A 24,535-nucleotide genomic window follows, 5' to 3' on the forward strand; every position below is an offset into this window, starting at 1 on the left:
CCGGTCGCGGGCGGGGCCTGCGCGGCGGAGGGCGTGGCTTGCGGCGGGGGCGGGATGAGAACGGTGCTGGAGCTGTTGGAGGGACGCCAGGAGGTGGCAACTACCAGGGGGTGTGAGGGGCTGACCTGGGATGGAATCCTGCCACCCGGACTCAGGAAGAAAATCCTGAGGTGGCGACCTGCAGACTGAGCTGGGAGATGGAGAGCCCGCTCACGCCCACCCGACCGCCTACCACCAGTGTTCCCGGATGCATGGGCTCCAGCGCCTGCCCTTTCGCCATTTCCTCCCACCTGGCATTAAATCCTGGTGTGGTAGATATCAGTGATTAAGAGTCTAGGCAGCCACGTGTTCTATTGCCGCCAGTCCGCAGGAAACGCAAGTGATCGTTTTGCTGCGTTAACTCTATGGGCGCCCAAATCTTAGGAATCCATTCCACGCCACCCCGAAAACAGCGCTTGACCCTTCTGGACTGCCACGCAGGAGGCGATCAATGTTTTTCTTTCTTTATTTTTTTAAGAGACAAGGTCTCGCCCTGTCACCTAGGCTGGAGCACAATGAGGCTTACTACAGCCTGGAACTCCCGGACGCAAGTGATCCTCCTCAGCCTCCGGAGTAGCTGAGACCCCAGGCGTGCGCCACCATGCCTGGCATCAATCAATGTCTTTCAAAATAAAGGCTGTTAAACGTAGTATAGGAAAGAAGCCTTTTAATGGTAGGTTCTACCAGACGTGTTTGTTTGATTTTTAGGTTTGGTTAATGCATTGTTTCCCGTACAATCTCAACCCGCGGAACCCCGAAACTCTAGAATTCGTGCAGGTCTCTTTCGCTTCCAGGTCATCCCCGGGGCAACGGCCGCCGCTCTAATTCTTGTCAGAACCTCCAGGCCAGTTTCAGCAACGTGCAGGCAGAAGCTGGCGCCTCGGTGGGATGCGAGGGCGTGTGGAGCGCGGGGAGGAGAGCCCCACAGGCCTTTCCTGGGCACCCGCGGTGGATGGGAAGGCTCCTTCGGGCGCCTTTCAGGGAAGTTGTTTGGCTGAGGGCAGGTGGTCCGTCGCGTGAATGATTAAAAGTTGTTACCTTGGAGAAGAAATGGAGGAAAGGATTGGCTTTCGGAGGTGGGCTGGAAACTACAAAACCGAGCTTCCTGGGAATGCCTTTTGGGCCGACAGGAAGTGGAGCGTCACCGAAAGGGAGGGGCGGCCACTTGGGGACTGTCCCTTGCTCCAGGCGCTCGCTTTGCGGGCGGCACTTTTTCCAGGTTGTTAATCCAGCTAATGGAGAAGGATAGATGCACGCTACTTGATTTAGAAAAAAAAACAAAAATGAGCAAACGAGACGCCCCTTCCGTTTTATGATAACCAAGCTGCAGGGAAATAAATCGGCTGGCCCTACTGCAATCTACTGCACTCGAGGTAAGGAGACACAGCAAAACGCTCCAGTGTTAGTATTTTTCTTTTTGTAGTGAGGATATATGCATGTTTTGCTCTCGTTCTGAGAACTTTGTGTGCGTGTATGGAGTATTCGGTGGTTTTATTTTTGAAAATATGTACTTATTCTACAATTTTGAAAAATGTTAATTAAAACTGCTGTGTAAAAACAGCTAGGTTTCAGAAGTAAGTTCTGGGAAGAGTATTTTGTATTTGCCTTTGTTAGCGTATATTTCATTCTTTTAATTTAAATGTAGAAATATTTAAAATTAGTAGCATTTACTCTTTTTTTGGAAGGAAGTTTTTGTATTAGCAGTAGACCTTGAATTTTACTCTACTGCACTGCTGAGGAAAAATTAATTGGGTGCAAACTAGATAGTTTAAAGATAAATAATTCTATGGTAATTGGATTTTTCTCCAAAACGCCCTTATTCAATATGATTTAACTTGGGAGAAGGCGGGAGAAGTAATAGAAATAATTAAATTTCAGCAACTGATTTCCAGCATAATCCTAACTCATCAAGGTCAGCTGCATTTTGAACTTTTTTGTATTCTGCCTTTGAAAATAAGTCCTATATTTTATACTGTATTGCTACAAATCAGAAATCGCTTAAGTGGTTTATGGAGAAACCTACATTACCCCTTTTCAAATAGTTTTGAAATGGGTACGAGAAATTGAAGTTTAATTTCAGTTACATCAGTTTCCAGAGACTCCCAAATTCCCCCACTCCCCATCCCCAAAGATATATGATAGGTATTCCCATGAGGACCTTCTCCTTTCAAAAAGTGACGGTGATGTCTTCACATCTTTCAGTCTTAAAGAGCATAATGACCAAATTTAAAACTAAAGGCATTTTATTTGCAATATAAAAGTGTAGGTGGACACTATTTAAATCAGGAAAAGTTCTATGAGTGAAAAACGTCAGGCTGTGCCTCACTTCTTTTGTCATTGTCAAATAATGTTTGTCCCATATATGTTAACCTGTCTTTGTTGTCATATCAAATTTGTTTCTTTCATTCATTCAACAGTCATTTAATGAATGTCTTCTATGTGCCAGGCTCTGTGCTGGGTGCTGGGGATACAAAGCCAGATAAATAAAAAGTTCCTTCCCTGGAGGAATTTTATGGAAAGGAGTAGTTATGAAGAAAGGGGGGGTTGTGACAGGCAAATCAGTCCCGTCTTTTAGAACTCTGTGATGTTTAAAATTTACACAAGGGATGCCCTTGGAGCAGTGTGGAGGGACAGCTGTCACTCAGTAAGTCTTTCTATAAATACTAAGCCATTCCTTTTGCCCTTTCAATATGTCGTATTGGAAAATCAAAAATGATTCTTCAACTCTGTTCAAATGGTATCTTGCAAGTCACCAATCAGAATTCTTAATTCCTTTGTATGTTACAAGATTAAATAGGTTTATAAGATCATAAAATACATATACTATTTAACATTTTTAAACTAAAAGATGGATTTCTACCCTGAACTTTTAAATATGTTTTTATATCTCTCCTACCAACTAATTGCATTAGGTTAGCTATGCAGACTCTATGGGTGGAAAAACCCCAGCTGCTCAGACATGTGATTGAGGATTCTGAGAAATGAAAGCAGAGAGAATTAAGGGGCAGAAGCTCATTTCAGTCATGGTTTCAGCTCCTTTTGGGCAATGGTCAGCAAGGAATAGGAAAGATGCTATCTGTCATTCCTCAGTAATCAACCCTGGCATTTATCTGCAACCCTGTTTGACCCTTTTAGATGCTTCAAATTGAGTGCCCTGGGAACTGCTGGTTAAAAAAGGAGTTGTAAAGGTACATAAGAATACAAATTCATATAAATCTAGAAACTGGATACAAGTGCAAATTGCTGACATGTTCAAATGTTTTGCTCCATGGCATACATCCTCTGGTTTCAAATGTGTAACATTAGATAGTTGGGATCGTGTGCATTTATTTTGCTTCTGGATCCTTGTATTAGGGTTCTCTGGAGGGACAGAACTAGGATAGTTCTGGTAGGATAGATGCGTATATGAAAATGAGTTTATTAAAAAGAACTGACTCAAACAATCACAACGTGAAGTCCTACAATAGGCCATCTGCAAGTTGAGGAGCAAGAAAGCCAGTAGTGGCTCAATCAGAGTCCCAAAACCTCAAAGGTAGGGAAGCCGACACTGCCGCCTTCAGTCTGTGGCCAAAGACCTGAGAGCCCCTGACAAACCACTGGTGTAAGTCTAAGAGTCTAACAGTCAAAGAACTTGGAGCCTGATGTTCGAGGGCAAGAAGCATCCGGTACAGGAGAAAGATGAAGCCCAAATACTCAGCAAGTCAGTTTCTCCCACCTTCTGCCTGCTTTTTGTAGCCATGCTGGCAGCCAATTGGATGGTGCCCACCCACATTGTAAGTGGGTCTTCCTGAGAGTGGGTCTTCCTGTCCTAGTCCACTGACTCAAATGTTAATCTCTGCTGGCAACACCCAGAAACACCCAAATACACCTAGAAACAATACTTTGCATCTTTTAGTTCAATCAAGTTGACAATATTAACCTTCACAAGTCCATCCCTTGTCAACTTGAACCCATACACATTTCTTGAAATCATACCTAATCTCCAAATAAATGAAACTGCCTTTGCAAAAATTATAACTGAGGAAATTATGACAGTGAAAGATATCAGACCTAACCAACTCCGTCTTGCTTCTAACCTCTAAACTGTCCTTGTCCATTCCTGAATGTAAGCCAAACTAGCCTTGGGAAGGAATTTAGTTTATAGTTTAAATAACAGCCCTTCCCAAAAGCTAAACTGTTGTTATAAAATGATTGAAAGGCCACCAGGCACCAAGTTAGGATGAGAGGGGCTGGAATTCTAAATATTACCAGCCATTATTCCAGAGGTCATAAGATTTGCAACTTTTCCAGTTACTCTTGAAGATAACATCACTATTGTGAAACTAAGATTGGCCTTTTGAGATGTCTTTTCAGGTTTTTGCATTTCTGATAACTGGATGGCCCCACCTGGACCTGCCAACCAGTTCTGTGGCCCCCACCCTGGAGCTGACTCAGCATAAAAGGACAGTTTTGACTCCCTAAGATTTCATCCACAAGCCAACCAATCAGCACTCCCAACTCACTGGCCCCTTACCCAACAGATTATCCTTAAAAAACTCTGATCCCTGAGTTTTCCAGGAGGCTGATTTGAGTAACACTAAAACTCTGGTCTCCCGCACAACCAGCTCTGCATAGATTACTCTTTCTCTTTTGCAATTCCCCTGTCTTGATAAATTCATTCTGTCTAGGTAGCAGGCAAGGTGAACCCATTGCATGCTTACATAAAAACAATAATATGGTCATAATTATGCCTAACAATACAGCTATCCTTTATACAACCAGAAGCATACTAATCCTTAACCTAAATGCCATTACATAAAGTTAACAACACTTAAATGCTGATATGTCAATAAATGTCACAGGATACAGGAAAAAGAGGGGAAATAAAGATATATTCTTTATTCTTAGTACAAGTGTATACATGCATAAACATATTCTTAACAAAATAAGGAGGAAAACTCATGACAATTACAGTCCTAGTTTCTGCAACTGCTTATGTGGTCATAGCTGGTATTGATCACTACCTTCTTCTACTACCCATTCTGTATTCCCTTTGCTTTCAGCAAGCACCTCAGCAGGTCATAGTTTTTTACCTGGTGAAGTAAATTGGTACTGCAGAGAGTAGGGCATTGGTATAAAAATATCCAAAAATATGGAAGAGACTTTGGAACTGGGTAACGGGTAGAGGATGGAAAAGTTTGGAGAGCTCAGAAGACAGGAAGACATAGGAAAGTTTGGAACTTCCTAGAGACTTGTTGAATGGTTTTGACCAAAGTGCTGATAGTGATATGGACAATGAAGTCCAGGCTGATGTGGTCTCAGGTGGAGATGAGGAACTTATTGGGAACTGCAGCAAAGGTCACTCTTGCTATACTTTAGCAAAGAGGCTGGTGGCATTTTGCTCCTGCCCTAGAGATCTGTGGAACTTTGAACCTGAGAGAGATGATCTGAATTTGGAACTTGTGTTTAAAAGGGAAGCAGAGCATAAAAGTCAGGAAAATTTGCAGCCTGACTATATGGTAGAAAAGAAAAACCCATTTTCTGGGGTGGAATTCAAACCAGCTGCAGGAATTTGCATAAGTAACAAGGAGCCTAATGTTAATCACCAAGACAATGGGGAAAATATCTCCAGGGCATGCCAGAGACCTTCACAGCAGCTTCTCCCATTACAGGCCCAGAGGTGTAGGAGGGAAAAATGGTTTCATGGGCTGGGACCAGGACCCTACTCCTACTCTGTGCAGCCTTGGGACTTGGTGCCCTGCATCTCAGCCATGGCTAAAAGGGGCCAACATACAGCTCAGGACATTGTTTCAGAGGATGCAAGCCCCAAGCCTTGGCAGCTTATACATGGTGTTGAACCTGTGGGTGCACAGAAGTCAAGAATTAAGGTTTAGGAACCTCTGTCTACATTTCAGAGGATGTATGGAAATGCCTAGATGTCCAGGCAGAAGTTTGCTGCAGGGGTGGAGCCCTCATGGAGAACCTCTGCTAGGGCAGTGTGGAAGGGAGATGTGGGGTTGGAGTCCCCACACAAAGTCGCCACTGGAGCATTGCCTAGTGGAGCTGTAAGAACAGGGCCACCATCTTCCAGACCCCAGAATGGTAGATCCACAGACAGCTTGTACTGTGCGCCTGGAAAAGCCACAGACACTCAAACGCCAGCCCATGAAAGCAGCCAGGAGGGGGACTGTACCCTGAAAAGCCACGGGAGTACAGCTTCCCAAGACCCTGAGAGCCCACCTCTTGCATCAACATGTTCTAGATATGAGACACCGAGTCAAAGGAGATTATTTAAGAACCTTAAGATTTAATGACCGCCCCACTGGATTTCGGACTTGCATGGGGCCTGTGGCCCCTTTTTTTTGGCCTATTTCTCCCATTTGGAATGGGAGCATTTTTCCAATGCCTATATCCCCACTGTATCTTTGAAGGAACTAACTTGCTTTTGATTTTACAGGCTCCTAAGCAGACGGGACTTGCCTTGCCTTGGAAGAGACTTTGGACTTGGACTTTTGGGTTAATGCTGGAATGAGTTAAGACTTTGGGGGACTGTTGGGAAGGCATGATTGTGTTTTGAAATGAAATTTAAGAGGGGCCGGGGTAGAATGATATGGTTTGGCTGTGTCCCCACCCAAATCTCATTTTGAATTATAATCCCCATAATCCCCACTTGTTGTGGGATGGACCCAGTGGGAGGTGATTAGATCATGGGGGCAGTTTCTCCCATGCTGTTCTTGTGATAGTGAGTGAGTTCTCACAAGATCTGACGGTTATAAAAGTGGCAGTTTTTCCTGTGCTTACTCACTCTCTCCTGCCCCCTTGTAAAGAAGGTGCCTGCTTCATCTTCCGTGATGGTCATAAGAGGCCTCCCTAGCCATGTGGAACTATGAGTCAATTAAACCTCTTTCCTTTATAAATTACCCAGTCTGGGGTATTTCTTTATAGCAGTGTGAAAACAGACTAATACAACCCTCAATAGAAAGATGAAAACCAAAATATAGCACCAACCTCACTGGAAGTCATTAATCATCTACCTCATTGCCTAAATATAATTTTTAGAAGACAGAATAACAAATTTTAATTTCTAAAGTAACTCAAGGCTTGTGGACAATGGCATTGAAAGCACCATTTTTTGTTTTGTTTTTAAATTTCCTGCTGACTGACAGAAACATCACAGAAAATTCTTTGATTTATCTTAATAGTGACAAGAGAGCCTGCTTCTATCAATTACTGAAGCCATAAGGAAATTTTTTAAAAATTAAACTTCAACACAATGAGGTAAGTACCAATATTTTTTGGCTTTTGTTTAACTGTTGTAAAATACGTATAACACAAAATTTATCACCTTAACGGTTTTTAAGTATATAGTTCAGTAGTGTTAACTGTTTTCACATTGTTGTGCGGCCGATCTCTGGAACTTTTTCATCTTGCAAAACTGAAACTTTATACCCACTGAACAACAACTGTCCATTTCTTCCTACTCCCAGCCCCTGGCAACTGCCATTGTTCTTTCTGTTTCTATAAATTTGACTTTCCTAGGTACCTCATAATAAATGGAATCATACAGTATTTGTCTTTTTGTGACTGCCTATTTCAATTAACATAATGTCTTCAAGATTCATCTGTGTTGTGGCATGTATCAGAATTCCCTAATTTGTAAAAACAGAATAATAATACTCTTTTGTAGCTGTGTATCATATTTTCTAAATGTATTATCCATTCATCTGTCAGTTGACCTTTAGGTTGCTTCTGCCTTTTGGCTCTTGCAAATAAGGCCACAATGAACATGGGTGAAGTACCAGTACTTTTGTCTGAGAAAAATTATCTCCTATAGAGTTGGTTTTATTTCCTTGGAAACAATAGTTCTTACTTAAGCCAAAATCTTAGAAAATACTGAGAGACCTCTCTTAGGTCCATTGAAATAGTATTCCAGATTACAGAATGAAGTCAGTATGTATAGAGTTGAATATTCTTGTAGACCAGAACAAAGCTGGATATAGAGACTATTCAGAAGACATAGAAAATACAATGTGGCGGGCGGGGCACGGTGGCTCACGCCTGTAATTCCATCACTTTGGGAGGCCAAGGCGGGCGAATCACAAGGTCAGGAGATCAAGACCATCCTGGCTAATACGGTGAAACCCTGTCTCTACTAAAAATACAAAAAAATTTGCCGGGTGTGATGGCGGACGCCTGTAGTCCCAGCTACTCGGGAGGCTGAGGCAGGAGAATGACCCGGGGAGGCGGAGCTTGCAGTGAGCCGGATCGCGCCACTTATCTCCAGCCTGGGCGACAGAGTGAGACTCTGTCTCAAAAAAAAAGAAAAAAAGAAAATACAATGTAGCTCAAGTGAGAGAGTCGAGAGTTTGATTTAGACTTGCCACTCTTTCTGTGGCTCAGGAAAAATCTTTTAATACTATATTCTCAATCTCAGATGTCTTCTCTGCAAAATGGGATGGATACACTTTATTTCCTTTCTTTCTAAAGATTTGAAACATTATCAATTTGAGGTAATCTATAACATGAAGCAGGGAGAGCTCTGACAACTTTCATTAGTAATGCTCAGCTCTGTGAGGGCAGAAATTGGTTCTTCTTGCTCACCACCATCCCTTAGTACTTAGTGCTGGGCACGTGGTAAATACCTATAAATATCTGCTGGATATTTTGACCTTCCCCTAATAAAGTAAGAAAGCTCACATGAAGTGGGATTGCTTCCATCTTAGGTTCAATACTTAAAAATATTTTTAAGCCATAATTCATCTGTATGAAATCCATTTCTCTTACAGAAGTGATTTTGGAAAGTGAGTTAATGGCTGAAAACCAATATTGGATAAAAGAGAAAGGGTTCTATAGAACAGAACAGGGATCTGTTGCCTGACAAAACAGATTCAAATGAAAATCTCCAGTATCCTGGAATGGTAAATGTACAATATTTGCAGATGTACTTGGTTTCTTTTTGACCCATTTCTAGAACTAATTTTGCATGGCACTGTACTGAGCTAAAAATGCTTTTCTATTTCTAGGCTTTCCTTTTAGGATGCGTTGACTCCTTGGATCCTATGAGTCATGGATATGTTCCTCTTAGGAATAAGGCCTCTCTTACTCCTGCCCTAATATATGTCCATGGAATTGGTCATCTCCAAACATCATCATCATTATCATTATCATCATCAATAGCTACAATTAATTCACTAATCCAAGAGATAGGTGCAAAGCTAGAAAGAACTTTTATCTAGCATAATTCAGACCTGCGCAGTTTGAAAGTAGAAAGGACCTCATTGTCTACCTCAGTAGCAGATAGCTGGATTGAAGGAAGCAAGTGGTGCTTTAAAACGACTTTATGCATAATATTTATGTTATTTCCCTGTAAATAAGTGATAACAAAGCAAACTCTAGTTGATTGATAATAGCTGCCTGAAGCATTGTTGAGAAGGAATAAGATCCTTTGTATAGGAAAGGGGAAGAGGAAAACTAGAAAATGCTAGAACTGATGAGCAGCTTTTGCAATGCGTAAGAGCTTAGGATTGAGGAGGGAAACAGAAACACAGGTACTTAATGCCTGATATCCCATTTTCAGTGCTGCCCTTGTTCATTCTAGCCTGATTTACCTGTTAAGAAATGGCTCATTCAACCTGGCCGCCAGAAGGAAGACGTGATGTTTAATGTAATCAGCACAGAGATGCTTTCCTCACAGCTTGCAGTGCTAAATGACCTATTGCAGCAACATCATTCTATTTAAATGTGATACTGAAGTTTGTGTAGCTACTTCTCAATATTTTAGCAATTGTTTCAGAACTGTAGTCTAAAAAGGGCAGGACTAGGCCTTCTAAATAACAAGGTTTAAATTGGCTATCAATGATCATATATATGCATAGCCATTCTGTTGTCAATAGAAAAGATGGATCACTTCCACCCTAATAACTAGTCCGTAACACAGTTGATCCAGATTGTAGTCATCTAAATGATCCATTCATATCACTGTAATTGGCCATAAACACAAGATCACAAGATGAATCTCTGACACTACATGGACTCTTTTATTATTACAAGTCTATTCCTATTCCTGCCTTTACTTCTATATTTATTATTAACACAAACTAATTTAAATTATTTTGTTTTAGATTTGTGAAAAAAGTAACAGGAATTAAGAAGAACCTCATAAGAATAGAAGAGCTACTTAGGAAAATGGGAGGGGAAATCATTTTGGAAGGAGAGCATAGAATTGGTAGAAAATGAGAAAAGCTGTATGGCGTTTCTAAAACAACAATGAAAAGAATGACTTTCCTGAATGTGGGTAAAAACCTTACCTTACATCAAAAACTCTTCCCAGAATCTTTTATAGCACCTGGAAAAGACTTGTGAAGAAAAATGACCTTTCATGTACCATTTCTAGCATTTTGTATTTTGCAATGCAATAAATTCTAGTTTATGCTGCTTATAATTTTAATGGAAGAAGCTTACCATGGGCAATACTGAATTCAGTTGTGTAGTGTTCTGACTTAGTTTTCTTTTTCTGCCAATTGTCATGAAGTCTGTAGTTTTTGTCACTTTCTGAACCCAAACTAAATTTTCTTTTCTCAACCGAGTAAGAGTTTTTTTGTCTGTTTAAATCATGTATGCTGCGTGCCGGATTAAATAATATAGCTTCTGGTTATCATGACCTGCTAAACTTCCTTGGGGAAATTCGCAAGGATGATATTATCCATCAAATGATGCTTCCCCCCAAGGCAAATCAGCTCATTCACCAAGAGCTTTCATAGAAACAGGGATGTTCAAGTATATTTTAATGCAGAATATCTTTGAAAAGATGTGAAAAAAAATCAGAGATCTGAGACATCTTTTGTTTATCAAGTGGCTTGGCCACAGAACTGCATGTAGAAAGGGGGCCTGTGTGGTCTGTGTTTGAGGTCACATTTCATGACATGCTCTTCTAGTCACCAGATGGGTGATGACCCAGCTCTCCTATGTAGGGAACAGTTGCTTTGGTACTGTCTAGTCTTAATTGGGCCTTAATTTACATTTAATCTGAGTTTATTCTGTTAATGTTTCAGGCATTCATTGACATTTAGGACAATTTAGACATAAATTCCCTCATTTAATTCAACTATAGTGATGTGAGCACTGAGTCAAAAAATGGGCCAGACACTGTTCTGGATTATAAAGAAGGACAGAAACTTCCCTCAAGATATGTTAAGACTGAAAAAAACAGCAAAAGAACAGTCGATAGTTGAAATACCTGAAAACAAGGACTAGAAACACAGTAATCAGAGTTCACTGGAATACTCAGGGTGGAGAGTGGTGAGGGAAACATTTATAGGAGATGTGATATTTGAAAGAGATTTGAGGGGCAGGGAGTAAGAGTTTGTCAGATAGAGAGAAGGGTTTTGTAAGTAGAGAAAATAGCATGTACCAATACATGGAGTCGTGGATCGGCTCACTGTATGTAGGTACCATTGAGGGGAAATGTCTTTTTGGAATTTGGCACCACATGTGCCTTTGCCTTAGTTTAAACAGTGTTGGTTATCTGCATGCCATAAACCTGGTCAGAAACTGGTCATTGGTTGTAGAGCCGTCTCTTCCAATTTTCTTTTTGCATCTTCTTATGTGCATCAGCTCAGGTTCTGCATTGGCCTCTGTATTCAACCTTGGAATGATTTTATCTCTTGGCAGCTGAGGCCCCTTTTCTGAGCATCTATATTCTATATTCATCAGTTTATAGGCAAGTAAATATTCTAGAAGATGAGCCAGAGGAGAAACAATCTGGACAGTATGAGGCAAATCTCGTAGTGAAATGGCAGAATAGTTATCGTTCTGCTGCCATCTGTGGCAGCAAAATAAAAATGACAGCTTCTCATTGTACAACACCACGTTGCTCATTGCTTTTCTACCTTATGAGTCAGAGAACATAATCTTTGTTCATGCTGTGTACTGGCATGTTTGTTTTCAGCTTCTCTCTGGATAATTATTGCTTTCCAGTCCGAAGGAACTAGCCTTGAGGAAAGAATCCTTCAACGGTGTTTCTTCTAGGGAACTTTGATAGATTATGTAGTAAGTAACTCTATAGCAGATCTTTGGAAATTCAAATTGCCTGGTCCATTTAAAGACATCCATGACAGAATTTGTACTGTTATTTAATAGACTATATATTATTTACTTTCTTATTCTATGTCCACATTTAAGAAAATTACTTGTAATTTCAAATAATGCTCTTTGAAAAGCTACTTCAGTTCTCAGATATTTAAATATTACTGACATAATGACCCAGCAATTCTACTCTTAGGTAAGCACCTAAGAGGACTGAAACCATAGGTTCACATAAAAACTTGTACATGAATGTTCATAGCAGCATTATTCATAATGGCCAACATGTGGAAACAATTCAAACGTCCATTAACTGATGAATGAAGAAAATGTGGTCTATCCATAGAATGGAATGTTACTTGGCAACAAAAAAAAATGAGGTACTGATATATACCTCATGATATATACAGCATGGATGAACCTCAAAAACATTATGCTAAGTGAAAAAAGCCAGATACAATGGTCATATATTGTATGATTCCATTCATATGAAATATCCAGAATAGGCAAATCCACTGAGACAGAAAATAAATTAGTGGTTTCCTGGGGCTGGGATGGAGGTCAGGGGTTAAGGGAAGTGAAAATAGGGATTGGCTGCTAATGGGTCTGGGGTTTCTTTCTGAGGTGTTGAAAATGTTTTAAAATTAAATTGTGGTGATGGTTGCAAAACTCTGTGATTATATTAAAAGCTACTGAACTGTATACTTTAAATGGGTAAATTTTATGGTATGTGATCTCTCCTTAAAGATACTAAAAAACTCCAACATAACAAGTATAATTTTTTATATTATCTTGCAGGTTAGTGACAGTCTTCCTTATTAATTTTTTGACACATCCTTGCAGAATTTACCCTAGCGTAGTGGAAAGAGTTGTGGACTGTGCCATCAGAAGGTTTAGAGTCTTCTCTTGGTTCTGCTGCTGATTAGCCACGTGCAGCTGCATGACCTTAGGCAAGTTCCTTATCCCCGGACCTTGAGTTGTTTATCTGTGAAATAAGGAAACTGGCTAAGGAGGACCCTGAAGTCTCTTTCAGCTCTCTGAGTTTCTATGTTCGTGCAATAAGTAATATAATTATGTAATTATTGGGGCAGTATTTTTTAGTTGGTTTGTTGTGTTTCTTGTTTTTTGTTTTTTTATGAGATGGGAGTCTCACTCTGTTCCCCAGGCAGGAGTGCAGTGATGCAATCACAGCTCACTGCAGCAGCCTCATCCTCTTGGCTCCAGCTATCCTCCTGCCTCAGCCTCCTGAGTAGCTGGGACTATAGGCATGCACCACTACAGATGGCTGATTTTTTAATTTATTTGTAGGAATCGGGTCTCATGACATTGCCCAGGCTGGTCTCAAGTTCTGGGGCTCAGGCAGAATCCTGCTTTTGCCCCCGTAAGTGCTGGGATTACAGATTTGAGCCATCATGCTTGGCCTACCGGGGCAGTTTTAGAGACAGGGCTTTGCCCTTTATTGTTTGAGTATAACTAATGGCAGTAGGATTTTCAGAAGCCACCTCTCTAGTAGTCCTCATCATGATGTTTAAGTGTGTTTTATTAGGCAACCTATATGTAGATCAGGGTTTCTCAACCTTGGCATTATTGCCATGTTAGGTCAGATAATTCTTTGCCATGGGGGGCTGTCCTATGCATCGCAGGATATTTAGCAGCATCTCTAACATCTACCCACTAGATAGCAATAGTATCTCCCCTCTAGTTGTGACAATCAGAGATACCTCCAGACTTTGCCAACTGTCCCTTGGAAGACAAAATCATCTCTAGTTGAAAACCCTTTGTGTCCCCAACAGTGGTCCCCAACCTTTCTAGCACCAGGGACCTGTTTTGTGGAAGACAATTTTTCCATAGATGGGTGGTAGGGGATGGTTTTGGGATAAAACTGTTCCACCTCAGATCATCAAGCATTAAATTCTCATAAGGAGCATGCAGCCTGGATCCCTCACATGCACAGTTCACAATAGGGTTTGCACGCTTGTGAGAATCTAATGCCACAGCTGATCTGACAGGAGGTGGAGCTCAGGTGGTAATGCTTGCTTACCCATTGCTCACCTCCTGCTGTGCAGCCCAGTTCCTAACAGGCTGCAGACCAGTACTGGTGTGTAGCCTGGGGATTAGGGACCTCTGGTGTAGAAGACGCTAAGTAACAATGTATCAAAATAACTAAAAGGATGTGTTCTCTACCTATAAAGAACTAATGAATTAACGTGCAGAAAATATCATTGGGGGAAATCTTGGATTTTTTTAGTTCATGAGGAGAAGAGGAAGGATTTTTGTTTTGTTGGCATTTACTGTATTTATCAAAGTTATATTTACTGCAGTCATGGGGATGGGTGAAGGACAGAAGGGGAATAGACTAAGAGCTGTCAGATCCTTTTTGGAATGAGGCAGGGTGTCAGCAAATATATAAAGACATAACTTAAAAAATGAAAAACCAAAACCTAAAGAGAAAGTTTAGGAATTGAGGGCAAGAGAACTGAGGTGCTTATGTTTACTTCTTAGTTCTTCCCAAGTACGACATAGGTCATCCAGATGTGTTTTTTCTCATATCTCTCATTCAAAGCTCAAAGCTGCAAATTAGATGATAGGTTCTTTCTCTAAAAGAACAGAAGAACGCCAAAAACTGTGAAATCCTTCTAGCCATAAAGTCATCATTATTCTCCAAATTGTACTGAAGCTGTTTCTAATGGGCCTACGATGGAGTTCTAGACCTCAGCTATTGTCAAAGTACAGTGTGCCACTTGCACTACAGTCTATAAAGTCCTTGCTCTTCATACTTTACTATGCAAACTAAAATTTACATAATTTTATTGGGTTGCATTATTTAATAAATACCACATGAAATATTTACACTATGTTTCTAAAGACATAAATTATTCATATCTCCTGAAACCTTTCTGATACAGGTAAAATTGGGGGATTAGGAGCTATCTGAAAAGAAATGTCTGTGATGGATACAGGGGATAAACTCCTACTTAAAAGAATACATGAGAAGGAAGCAGTCACTCATGAGTGTCTTCAGTGTATATTTATAGTAAGCTATAGTAATTAATCTTATTACTTTTTCTAGATTAAAACTGCTAGATAGCAAGTTATTAGTGTCTAGAGATCAGAAACACTTCTATATAAGTTTTAAAATGTGCTATTCCTACTCAGCTGCAGAAAATGAATATAAAGATCTTAATCATGGTATACTATAATGCAGTTAGTCAAAGTGATTCTTTATTCTCAGTACTTATAACCAGTCATTTTTATGTAGAACTGAAAATATGTGTTATGGGACCTACTTTTCGTTCAATATTAAAAGGATTTTCAAGGACTTTGAACCAAGATTGTTAATTCATAATGATTTGTCTTTGACCATATTAACATTACATGTTATTTTAGTAAGAGGGTAGATAAAATGAAAACATGGTACACTAAAGCTTTAAGTTATTATCCTTGTAAAATAATCATGGAAAAGCTGAGGTTACCTTGAAAATAATTTATTTTATTTATACCTTAAGAGTGAGGCCGTGATAGAAGCAGAAACACAAAATTGCTCTTTTTAATAGAACAAGCTGCAGAGAAAGTCCAGGAGAGATACCCTTGAAATCACTCTCAAAAGCTTACTCTAAAGGTGACATTACTTTTCAAATCTGGACTGTTGAAAAGTGAGAGCTGCTGAATGACAATGATCTTCTCCTTGTCTTTGTGAACAAACTCTTCCTTTGCTTGCACATGCCTGAGCATACTGTCCTGTCATGGAGAGTATGCCCTTGTCCTTCTTTGCAATTCTCTAAACTTAAACTTCAAAGGAAAATGTTAAAGACATGGTATATATGATCTCTCTATGTCCTTGAACTATAGAAAGGAAACTTTCTACCATTACAAAACGCACACCACAACATGAAACAAGCTTACAGGAATATGATGGTTACTAACCCAACCACTGCCAGGTCTCCTCAGTGAAAAACAAAATGTTGAGTAGATATCATTAGGAAAGTAAAATGAGATTTAGTTTGGAACAGAATATTCCAAAACTATTCTATTCTATTCCAAACTAAATTTAGACTACAGTCTTAGGATTGCCTATGGAATGATGGCCTAGTTTCAATTGCCTGACTTTAGCCACAAGACATGAAATCAAGAGCTTAAATATTACTATGTAAGTATACATACAGTTCACTTTTCCAAGAAGAGGGGGAGTATCAAAAATAAAATGTACAGAGGCAGTGTTATACCAAGAAGAAGAGTGACAGTAGCTCTTTGCAGTTAGTATACTTCAGCTGTGGTTAGCAGTGAAAAGTCTTATCCAGCTGTATTACATCTGTCAGTATTAAGCAATAGATGAGAGTAACTGTTTATCATATAGCCAAGAAGAGAAATTGTACCAGAAGTGGGGATGAGAAGGGATAGACTATGGGTTAATTAAGGCCACCAAGAATAACATCTCATCTATTCTTTCTCAGAGATCTATTTTTTTCCTAAAGGTGTTTTAAATATGTTGTTTAGAAACTCCTGATTGGTTTTTGTTTCCAGTCTTTCTTTTCATAAGTAAATTTCTTTGAATAGTTCATTTTCCTCACTTCTGGCTTTGCACTTGAATAGAGTAGTAAAATAGATCCATGATGTGCTGAAATGGCTATGAAGACTCAGTTGCCAAAGTACAAAACAAGGACCATACCTAAAATGCTTCTGGTGGCCTGTGGAAGAGTAAGTAGCCTGGAATCAGAAGCAGAAATAGCAGAAGATTGAAAAACAGAAATAATTGAATGCCAGGAGTCAGCAAGCATGGAAATGAAATGTTATTGGAATCCAGGGAATAAGAGTTTTAGGCATCTATAAAACTGTCTGAGATTTAACCTTTTCTCATATAAGCAAGGGATTTGATTACACAAAATTTTTTGACAGTGGATAGCTAGACTGTACTTATCAATTTGTTCACTACTGTTCTATGGCTATCTCTGGAAGACCCTTTAGGTACAATAAGGAAGATGGGAGAGTACATAGCTGATAATAATACCTTGTGATTTGTACTGTGAGAGATCGAGTTGTGGAAGCTCTAGGGCTGTGCCTCAGTTCAACCTGGATGTAAAGCCAGGCAATACACCCCCAAGCCCATGAACAACCTAGGCTCTGGGGGCAGATTTTCCTGTTGGAAATCCTAGCACTATTACTGAAATTACTTGGTAATCTTGGGAAGGGCATGTAATCTCTGTAAGCATCTAAACTATTAAATGGGAATAATAATAATAAATAATAAATTAGATCCAAGAACTCTCCAATGGCTTCTCATCTGGCGTATAGTAAAATCCAGACTCTTTAATGAGGGTCAGAGGTCCCACATAATCTGGCCCTTGCTTATTCTGATTTATTCTTTTTATAAATAGATTCTATTCATACCCACTACCCCAGATTATCTTTTGAATTTGTTTATTGTGTTATCTGTTTCTCCCTATCATCTCCTCTGCTACTAACAGCAGACACCTTTTGTATCTCATTAATTGCTATATCCACAGAACCTGGAACAGTGGTGGCACAAAGTAAGTGCTCAGTAACTATCTGTTGAATGAGTAAGTACATACTGTGGTATATGAAGCACATGGTACAGGGCTGGTAAGTAATACACCTACCATAATTGTTTGCTGCCTCATGTATTACGGCTCTGTATGATTTTGTTTGGGAAAAAGTCTGCTACTACAGAAGTGTAGATTCGAAATTAATATATTACTAAGGGAAATAAAATCCCAGTTGAAAAATAATCTCAGTTCTGGAGATATAGTGATAAAATGATGGCAAATTTTTAAATGCTTAATTTTTCCAATTTTGTATGTATAACATCTTTTGTCTGCAACTGCATAACAAGCAGGGCAAGAAGGAAGGGAATATTAAACTGGTTTTTTAAAATCTCTTAGGCCAAATTACCTTATTGAGGAGGAAGGGAGAACTGAATTTGAATCAGCTAAAATAAGATTGATATCTTTCCTCATTGGAAAAAAACATGAAAACACAGGGACTCGTAAGAATGCTAACATTTGTATGTTGTTTCCATTTCTACTCTAGGTGTTGCCACATCTGCAAACTTCCTGGGAGAGTAATGGGGATTCGAGTGCTTCGATTATCTTTGGTGGTCATCCTCGTATTATTACTGGTAGCTGGTGCTTTGACTGCCTTACTTCCCAGTGTTAAAGAAGACAAGATGCTCATGTTGCGTAGGGAAATAAAATCCCAGGGCAAGTCCACCATGGACTCCTTTACTCTCATAATGCAGACGTACAACAGAACAGATCTCTTATTGAAACTTTTAAATCATTATCAGGCTGTACCAAATCTGCACAAAGTGATTGTGGTATGGAACAATATTGGAGAGAAGGCACCAGATGAATTATGGAATTCTCTAGGGCCCCACCCTATCCCTGTGATCTTCAAACAACAGACAGCAAACAGGATGAGAAATCGACTCCAGGTCTTTCCTGAACTGGAAACCAATGGTGAGTTGCAGTGTAGTTCTCAGCCTGGAAAGGCTGCCGCTATCCAGAGCTGGGACAGACATGTGAATTTCTGGCCTTCTGCTTAACCGTCTGGAGAAAAATGAAGGAAGTTAGTCCTAAGAAAGCACTTTGGAAAGCTTGAGGGACAATTTCCAAGATGTCAAGAAGTGGTTTCCTGGCAAAGAGGTTAATATTGTAATAAAGGATATGCTATAATTACATATTATTGCATTACAGTTGATAGTAAGATGCCATTTAGCTTATGCTTAATATATTTTTTTGCCACTCCTCTTTTCCTCCCATTCCTGACAGTTTGATGAGGTTGCAATTTGCTTTAAAGAATCTTGGCTTTATTCATGTATAGGCCCAATAGTTTCTAGGATGCTGGATAATAACTGCTTGATTATTTTCCCTTCAGGCAGTTATACAATCAGTTATGATACCAAAAAAATTATTTTCTACTGGACAAATCTCCCCAAGAATACATTGCTTATTTATTATTGGGTCAGAAAATACTTCATTTGAATGATCTATATAGACACTATTGTATTTTACTACTTTTGTTTTCATTTCCAAACTGTTCAACTTAAATTTTTGTCCTTTCATTTTAGCAGTGTTGATGGTAGATGATGACACACTCATCAGCACCCCAGACCTTGTTTTTGCTTTCTCAGTTTGGCAGGTAATGTTGCTGTCTCTTTTATGAAACCATCTTTATAAGATCTTGACTAGTACTTAACCAGGGCAACATGGTTAATATAGAAGTTACCTAAAATATTTTAGATAATATTTATCTAAAAGATGGATGAATTTGTTATAGGCTAATCAAGATTTTCTGAGCTTAGTTCAGCCATCCTGAAAGTTATAGTATCTTTTATCTAGATTTAATTTATATTTTGGTGTATTGGGGAAAAGAGCTAGAACTGCCTTCCAGAGAACAATGGGGAAATGATGTGGTCCAGCAAAAACTAGAATGAGGAGATGTTTTGCCTAGACCACAGACATGTGTCTCAAATGATAAGCGTATTTCTATGTTAATAATGTGTATAACTTTTTGTAAAAGGAAGTATTTATTACCTCCACAAAATTTAATCCTGGTTCTGAGAGCATTGTTTAGAAATTTTGCAGTAATAATTTTACATGTACCATTGTGGTAGGAGGGTTTTGTTTTACTTTGTTTTGTTTTTTCCTAAATCATAGCTTGAATAAGCAGGCATAAATTGGTCAGTATCCTATAAAAGCAGCTCTCTCCTATTGAATATGTGTTAGTAATAGCTAACTTTTACAAGTTGCACTGCCATTACCTGAAACCGGAACTGCATGGAAGCACTTGGAAGCCGTGTCAAATAATTAAACACTGTGCTACCCAGTAAATGATCGAATTTATACCATGGTAACTTTTAAAATTAGCTTCTTGGGATATAACAGCATTCGATATTAATGGTAAGTGATCACAATACTCAGCAGATATCAGCATTTTTAAAACTTCAGTTTTTAATTTCATGCCTAGTGTGCTGATCAACGAAATTTTTCCATATCAACAATTTTTTTTTCCAGCCCTTGGAATGAAATGAAATAAATGAAAGCTTCTTGGACAAAAAGTTCTAATGTGATAATTCAACTGTGAGATTTCTATTGATGCTTAAAAATCCATTTGCCCAAAATGCAAAAATGGAGGCAGAATATGGGGACTGTGGTTAATTGGAACCATCTGAGTAAACTATAAATTAAAGATATATAAATATGATTTCAGGTTTTATTTATAAAAATATCAAAAACAATTTCAGTCCATTGACCAACTTAAATTCAGTCCAACCCAAACCCTGCATAGCATAATGATCTGAGGTTTGTGTATAAGCAAGCAAGATTCGAGTAGACATTCATCTGTGTCTTTATATTTGCCCATTACCTCCACTTTTAGTGTTTTCCCTTTTCCCTCTCTAGCCAACTGTGAAATTTCTTTCATTCTCCTAGATTGTGTAAATAGCGCATCTTCTCTGAAGCCTCCCAGCCTTTATCCCCCATCCCCTGACCTTCCCCTTTGCCTCCCAGCAACACAGTTGTCATTCTACCCTCAATGTGCCCATTGGATTTACCCAGCTGCACTTAAAACAACTTTCTCACAGTATTGTATTTCCTTGTTTGCATATCCATATCATACCCCTCTACCCTCTCTAGACTATAAGTGCTTTGAAATAGCATTTAACTCAGCCTCGTGTGTGTGTGTGTGTGTCCCTAGTTCTGCATCTGTTCAATAAATGAATGAAACTCAAATTATTTATGAGTGAATGAAACTTTCAACCCTATAAATTCTTACCTCTTTCCCATGCTTCAGTGTTTTTCTTTTGTTTGCTGATTGTTGTTTTATTTTTAGTCACGCTCATCTACCATCTATCCTTTCATCAAAGATTCTGATGCATCTCTCTCACATATATATAATATAAACATTTATTTTATATAGATAAATATAAACATTTATTTATATTATCTCATTTTTTAAAAAAAGAAACACCCAAGCTGAAATGGGATAAATATAACATTGTTTAAAATCAACAGTAATTTTTATGAACATCGAAATCAACATGAAAAAGAGATAATCACACATGTAGGTCCATAATTTTATATACTCCTAAGAGATTAGAACAAATTTTCAAAACGATCCCATTATCTCTTATTTCCTACAATAAATAGCATTCAGGCAGTCAACTTTTCTCGCAGCAGATTTTGAAGGATTGGACTCTTTGGTGACTGGAATTTGTTAATGTCAGATAATGTTTGAATTAGGAGAACATTTGTAAGGGTAGAATATTTGTTTTCAGAGATGTTTGGGTTGTGATGCAATTTGACCTGTAAACATATCAGAACACAGATTTATGAAGTTACCTGGAGCTAGATAAAACTGAAATGTAGAAACCAGGAATAAGGAAGAGTTGACAAATCAGTTTCATTCTCTCTGTAATAAATCATTGCCTTTTTCACTATGTCTTCTCTAAAAATATGTGACATTTAATTGTTCTTTTCCCTCTTTTCAGCAATTTCCTGATCAAATTGTAGGATTTGTTCCTAGAAAGCACGTCTCTACTTCTTCAGGTATCTACAGTTATGGAAGTTTTGAAATGCAAGCACCAGGGTCTGGAAATGGTGACCAGTACTCTATGGTGCTGATTGGAGCCTCATTCTTCAATAGCAAATATCTTGAATTATTTCAGAGGCAACCTGCAGCTGTCCATGCTTTGATAGATGATACTCAAAACTGTGATGATATTGCCATGAATTTTATCATTGCCAAGCATATTGGCAAGACTTCAGGGATATTTGTGAAGCCTGTAAACATGGACAATTTGGAAAAAGAAACTAACAGTGGCTATTTTGGAATGTGGCATCGAGCTGAGCACGCTCTGCAGAGGTCTTATTGTATAAATAAGCTTGTTAATATCTATGATAGCATGCCCTTAAAATACTCCAACATTATGATTTCCCAGTTTGGTTTTCCATATGCCAACTACAAAAGAAAAATATAAAAGTAAAACAAACAAAAACAAACCTGAAAACTGCTTGGCATTTGAGTAGCTTCTCCATGCTATGTATTTTTTTAAGCAACATCATGAATTTTATCTACTCCAGAAGTCTCTACAATAGAAAAAAAAGTGCAGTGCTTCTAGGATATAAAATTCACATTACTTTTGAAAGCCAAGAAGTTGGTCTCATCCAGTTAGGTCTTCTTATGAAGAGTTTTCATCCAGGGATATAACTCCTTGGTCAGTGATTTTACTGTTTACATCCTGAGACTGTTCTACAGTTTCTCTGACTCCTGGCATTTGCCTTAAGGACCTATAGCAAGCTGTTTCTAGGATCAGAAACTCAAGAGAGGCATTTCTCTGCTTTTTCACTAAAGGTCAATTGTTTTAATTTGAAACCTGAAATGCCTCTTTAGCAAAAGCCTGTGGTATGGGGTAAAGCCATGTAAGAAGAGAATAGTCTCAGTCACATATGAAGAGGAAAATTTGCAGCTGCCAGTGCTTTCCTTGTGGCCCTGCCAACCAGCTCTTCCAGGACGAACTCAGTCCAGCATGGTTTTGATGTAACCATCCATGCTTTTATTTTTGTTAAGTCTTTTGTGACTGGGACAGTTAATTTTAGTAGCTGAAGAACGTCTAGTTGTTTGCTTGATTTTTGTGAACATTTACTGCATGGATCACAAAACAATATACCCTGTATTTCTTATACGCCACTTATATGCAGCAAGGAGTAAATGTGTTACTAGATTCGGGTAGTGCATTTTGTCACTGAATCTGACCTTGAGAATGTACATTAATTCTTATATTTTACATAATGTATGTGTTGTTTAAGAAATGTATAAAAAACCTGAAAAAAATGAGTAAGAACTGGCAGAAGTTAAAACCCTTTGTATCAAAAGATCTTTATTGGTAGAGCACTGGTTATCTTCTGGATACTAAAAAGTTGTATTACAAACCCAAACGCTTGCATTCACAACTTTAAAAAAAGAAGATCCAAGGTACTATTCATAATGATGAAATTTCAACTACATACAAGGAGGAGAAAATAAGAGCCCAGTCATAACAGAGGAATTCTATAGGAGTCTGCATCAATTCATTGTTAAGGTTGCCTACTCTCTGTTATGTGAATTAGCGTCTGTGTTTCACCCATTGCGTGTTTAGTCCTTGTTCACCACTAGGGCAAGGAATTCTTAACTAGGCCTCTGTTTACCACCTTCTCTTTCTCCTCCTTTCCCTCTTATTCCTCCTTCTCCTCTTCCTTCTTATATAATGCTAGTATATTCTCAAAATTGCAAAGCTGTGAGAATATTAAAATAATCATGGCTAATGTTCCAATAATGAGGTCTTTGTGCATTTAGTTCCGCATATGATGGTTTTTTTTTTACATTAAAGAGTATATGTGTCTTAATGCAGTCAGATTGTAAAAAACAAAAACAAAGAAACTAAGAATCTTACTAAAAATCAATAATGTGAGTTATCTGTTTTGTCCAATATTGGTAGTACTTTTTTGCCTCTTATGATTCCTCTAGCAGATAAATAAAAGAAACTTTTGCCATCCATGTGTTCTGTGTTAACTAAGCAGACTCATGTTTTTGTGATTGGTGTTCTTACACATTTCTAGATATGATACTCTAATATGTTGCTGAGAATAAGGTAGAGACATTAGCCACATTACCCATGAAAAAAATTCCCAAATTTTATTTCCCATCTTGTGTCTTTAAACTTGTCTTAAGCATCACATAAGTTAATCATATCGTGTTTTCAGATATTATAGAGCAAATAATATGAAACCAAAATGCAGTTCAGTCTACATTACAAAGACTCTTGCATTGTAGGTAGACTCCTATTAAAGCTGTCTTTCCCTGAATGCCTCTTATTCTTGCCTCAAATGATCTGGAGAAGAGATGCTCAGGCTTAAAACTTTGTAAGAGAAGCAATGCAGCGTAGCGGGTCAATTGTGCACACTTTGCCATTAGAATACTTGGGCTCAAATCCTTGCTAGACCTCATTTTCTCTTTACTCAGTTTCCTTATCTGCAAAATAAGGATAATATCTGCCTGGAGTTTGTTTTAAGGAACAAAAGAGATAACTTGCATAAATATAGCACAGTGCCTTGCCCATTTTAGATGTTCAATAAATGAAAGCTGTTGGGATGACAGTGTTATTGATAATAAGGACAGAATTAATCTTTCCACTCACCACCTAGGTGTTAGGAAGCCCCTGCATCCACCAGGTGAGACATTCAGGAAATTATTTACATTTAACTATGGGCAAGGAACCATGGCAGTTTCATCTCCTATTCATTATTTATTTCAAATACTGTTTTTCCTTTCTTTTTTTTTGAGACGGAGTCTCGCTCTGTCAAATACTATTTTTCTTATGATTAAAGCAGTATATATTCATTCTGGCAATTTTTGCATATTCAGAAAAGTATAAAGAAGTAAT

General features: G+C 38.6%; 1 protein-coding gene across 6 annotated transcripts; it reads left to right on the plus strand.

The window, feature by feature from the left end:
• Window positions 1–18: 18 nt before the first annotated feature.
• EXTL2 (exostosin like glycosyltransferase 2) lies at window positions 19–23,649 on the plus strand. Of its 6 annotated transcripts, none has more exons than XM_019036558.4 (6): window positions 22–1,412; window positions 6,476–6,550; window positions 7,221–7,296; window positions 18,145–18,572; window positions 19,184–19,254; window positions 21,605–23,649. In XM_019036558.4, exons 3-6 carry the CDS (start codon window positions 7,292–7,294, stop codon window positions 22,091–22,093), a joined length of 993 nt encoding a protein of 330 aa, XP_018892103.1. In that variant the 5' UTR covers window positions 22–1,412; window positions 6,476–6,550; window positions 7,221–7,291; the 3' UTR covers window positions 22,094–23,649. The 6 variants fall into 6 exon arrangements, with proteins under 6 accessions (XP_055209152.1, XP_004026251.1, XP_018892103.1 ...); XM_055353179.2 differs by having other exon boundaries at window positions 58–1,412; window positions 19,187–19,254; XM_055353177.2 differs by lacking the exon at window positions 6,476–6,550 and having other exon boundaries at window positions 19–712.
• The last annotated feature ends 886 nt before the right edge of the window (window positions 23,650–24,535 follow it).

This window comes from Gorilla gorilla, chromosome 1 (genome assembly GCF_029281585.2).
Source record: "Gorilla gorilla gorilla isolate KB3781 chromosome 1, NHGRI_mGorGor1-v2.1_pri, whole genome shotgun sequence".
NCBI lineage: Eukaryota > Metazoa > Chordata > Mammalia > Primates > Hominidae > Gorilla > Gorilla gorilla.